The sequence below is a fragment of the Crocuta crocuta genome, unplaced genomic scaffold (assembly GCF_008692635.1).
Source record: "Crocuta crocuta isolate KB4526 unplaced genomic scaffold, BGI_CrCroc_1.0 scaffold839, whole genome shotgun sequence".
NCBI classification, from domain to species: domain Eukaryota; kingdom Metazoa; phylum Chordata; class Mammalia; order Carnivora; family Hyaenidae; genus Crocuta; species Crocuta crocuta.
In genome coordinates this window covers 36,918-40,238 of record NW_027529590.1, presented here as the reverse complement: position 1 = coordinate 40,238, position 3,321 = coordinate 36,918, and the positions used below count along the sequence as shown (strand labels likewise).

General features: G+C 62.4%; 1 protein-coding gene across 1 annotated transcript in view; it reads left to right on the top strand.

The window, feature by feature from the left end:
* The window catches only part of IKBKG (inhibitor of nuclear factor kappa B kinase regulatory subunit gamma), a 16,039-nt gene extending 12,724 nt beyond the window's left edge, over window positions 1-3,315 (top strand). The window contains exons 5-9 of the mRNA XM_077761740.1: window positions 66-218; window positions 738-834; window positions 1,886-2,029; window positions 2,098-2,254; window positions 2,506-3,315. Of these exons, the coding sequence (XP_077617866.1) occupies window positions 66-218; window positions 738-834; window positions 1,886-2,029; window positions 2,098-2,254; window positions 2,506-2,648 (694 nt within the window). The 3' untranslated portion in view covers window positions 2,649-3,315. The remainder of the gene's footprint in view (window positions 1-65; window positions 219-737; window positions 835-1,885; window positions 2,030-2,097; window positions 2,255-2,505) is intronic.
* Window positions 3,316-3,321: the final 6 nt, after the last annotated feature.

The window sequence follows — 3,321 nt, the reverse complement described above, 5'->3', positions numbered from 1 at the left end:
GTCCCGCCGTTGGGGCTTCTCTCTGCAGCCGGGCCCTGCCGTGACCTCCCCCTCCCCCATGCCAGGGCCCGGGCTGCCAGCGAGCAGGCCCGGCAGCTGGAGAGTGAGCGGGAGGCGCTGCAGCAGCAGCACAGCGTGCAGGTGGACCAGCTGCGCATGCAGAGCCAGAGCGTGGAGGCCGCGCTGCGCATGGAGCGCCAGGCCGCCTCGGAGGAGAAGTGAGTCCCCCCTCCCCACCTCCCGGCCACGCAGGCCAGGGTCCGTCAGCGGCCTTCTCCCTGGCGAGGAGCCCATCTAGGGACCGTCCCCTAGCGCTGCCACACCCAAACGGTCCACCCTGCTCTGCAGCCCACTGGCGCCTTTGGGTGCACATGCTGGCAGCATCCAGCCTGGGACCCCGTGCGGCTCTCGGCCTCTGAGCCTCCTTGAATCTGGGCCAGTCCTCCCGCCTTTCCGGGCGTTTTGTGAAGCTGACTCTTGCCAAGAGCACAAGACAGCTCTACCGTGTTGCAAACGCTCCTTCTCTTATTTTTAAAAAGGGTAGCTTTAAGAGAAAGGGACGTTAAGCCCTTAGTGAAGCCTGTCTCTGAGCTGACGGCCTAACAGGTCCAGAGGTGCCCTGGCCGCCCCCTTTCTGGCCTGTGGCCGTGACGAGGAAGCGGGTGGAGTTGGAGGCAGAGAAGCCTGTGGCCGAGCCAGGATGCTGTGTGTCTCCAGCACAAGCTCCTTTTCCTCAGGCGGAAGCTGGCACAGCTGCAGGTGGCCTATCACCAGCTTTTCCAGGAGTATGACAGCCACGTCAAGAGCAGCGTGGTGAGCAGCGAGAGGAACCGAGTGAGTACGGACAGGGACGTCCCTGGGACTAAGACTTGCTCTGCCTTGCTTCCTCTCACTGTGCCCTACGCTCGGGGCCTGTGTCCCCAAACTTAGGGGCATTGGAATTCAACGCCTCGTCTGAAGACTTGACAGAATTGGCTTTTGGGAGGGACACTGGACCTGTCCTAGAGCGCTGTCGAGCTCGCGGTATGACAGTCCAGGGCAGGGTGTGGAGAGACGGGGTCCCATGCGCCGTGCTGTGTGCTGCCTATGGGTGACTGGACTGGGCCTCCGTGGGCTGGAACTTGCCTGTCTCCATGACATTTCTCAGAGCCAAGGGAAGCCCTGGGAGTGTGTCCATCCCATGGTTGAAGGCGGCCAGGATCCCTTTTCTGCTTTGTTCCCACCAGACCTGTACTGGGCGCAGTTCCTAGTGAGAACAGTTTAAGAAGGATGTTGTCAAACGTGAATGTACTCAGCAGAGACTTGTCAGGGTAAAGCCTGAAACCGACCATGCAAAGAAGTCGGTTACAAAACTGGTCTTTTGATCTCCAGAAGGAAGGCTTGGTAGTGTGTGTGGCCGTCTGCGTGTACGTATGCACGTGTGTGTGTAACGTGTATGTGCACGCGTGCAGGGGTAGGGGCCTCTGTGAGGGACCAGCAGACCTTCGAGCAGGTGGTAGAATGGAAGAATTGGTGGGTCTCGGCTTAGTGAGGGCGCGTCGTGGAGAATTAGTGCAGGAGGCCAGCTCAGCGTGGAGGGGTGGCCCTGGGAGGGAGTCTGGCTCTGTCTCTTGAAGGGTTGGAGGAGGGCTGTCCGGCTGGGGATTCTGGGAAGCAAATGTTGCACCAGGTGGCCCAGAGTTCCCCCTCTGGCCTCTTGCCTTTCTGTGGCCTCTGTGCACTGACATCTTGTGGTCAGCGTCACTGCAGCACTGGCCAGCCATGGCTGGTCTCTCGTTCCTCTTGGTTCTCGTCACCTGGAGTGGCGGCCGGCCTAGTGGCGGCCCGGCCCTGCCCTGCCCTGGGCCGGCTGGGGCTCCCTCAGTCCCCCGTTGCCCGTTTCTAGGGAATGCAGCTGGAGGATCTCAAGCAGCAGCTCCAGCAGGCCGAGGAGGCCCTGGTGGCCAAGCAGGAAGTGATTGACAAGCTGAAGGAGGAGGCTGAGCAGCACAAGATCGTGATGGAGACCGTCCCGGTGCTAAAAGCCCAGGTGAGGGCTCTTCTCCGCGGTCCATGTGCGCCGTCACCTGGTGTCATTTTGCAGTGGCTTCTCGGAAGCCCTCTGCACCCCTCATGCCATTCCTCGGCCTCTCGGTGCCCTCAGGGGTGACTTTCTCTGTGTCGTGGGCTGTGGGCGGGCNAGACTACAGCCGGCTCAAGGCCAGCTGCCAGGAGTCTGCCAGGTGGGCCCCTGAGGACTGGGACCAGGCCCGGGGCCGGGCTCTGCAGTGAGCGTGTGACGCACCGTCGGGTAGGGTGGGCAGGCCCCTCCCTGTTNAGCAGGTGGAGGATGGGTGGAGAGGGGGGTGCTAGAGAAAGCCCCGCCCGCCTCCCCAGAGTTACTGTGTGGAGCGCAGCACCCCGTGGGGTGTGAATGGGGAGGGGCCGGTCGTGGTGACCCCAGTGGTCGGACCCAACCGTTCTGACGGGCGTCTGTGCTTTCTGTGGCCTCCCCTCTTTCCCCAGCTCACCCCTCCTTCCACATGGCCCTGCCCAGCCAGAGGAGAAGCCCCCCCGAGGAGCCGCCTGATTTCTGTTGCCCCAAGTGCCAGTATCAGGCCCCGGACATGGACACCCTGCAGATACACGTCATGGAGTGCATCGAGTAGGGCCGCCTGCCGACCAGCGGCCCAGGCCACCCAGCGCACGCTGCCCCGCCCACCCGGTCCTCGGCTCTGGGCTGGCTGACATGGAGCGGGCCACCTGTCTGAGCACCGAGAGCCAGCATGAAGACCTCACGCTTCAGCTCCCCCATCCGCCGGCTTGCCTCATTTAGGGCACCCGCGACCCCGGTTAGGCCCAATGCTCTGCTCTTTTTGTTTGTTCTGTCTGCTTGAACACGCCGAGATGGGCAGGAGCCCTGGCTCCCCGGGCACCCAGGCTCCCCTCGCGGGTGACACTGCGCTCCGTCCCAGCAGCATGCCGCTGCCACGGTAGGGTCATGGCCGCGCTTGTATCGTCACCAGGAATGCTGCAGGGGACAGCCGTGCACATCAGTTACGCATCCCCCTGCGGCAGGCTGTTAGTGGCGGCAGTGAGCATGCGCACATGGGGTGGATGTTGTCGGGGTGCTGCCCCACCTTCCTCATAGCCTTGTGTCTGTCAGGCGGGGCATGTCCATTAAGGGTGAGCTCGAGCATCTTCGCGGACCTTGAAGGATTCTTTCCAGGTCTTCTGGGGTTCACGGCTCGTTTGTATTTTTTGCTCACTTTTCTCCTGGGCCATTAGTCTTCTGTTCCTCAGTTGGTGGGCGCTCTTGGGTCATAAGCGGGATCGGCTCTC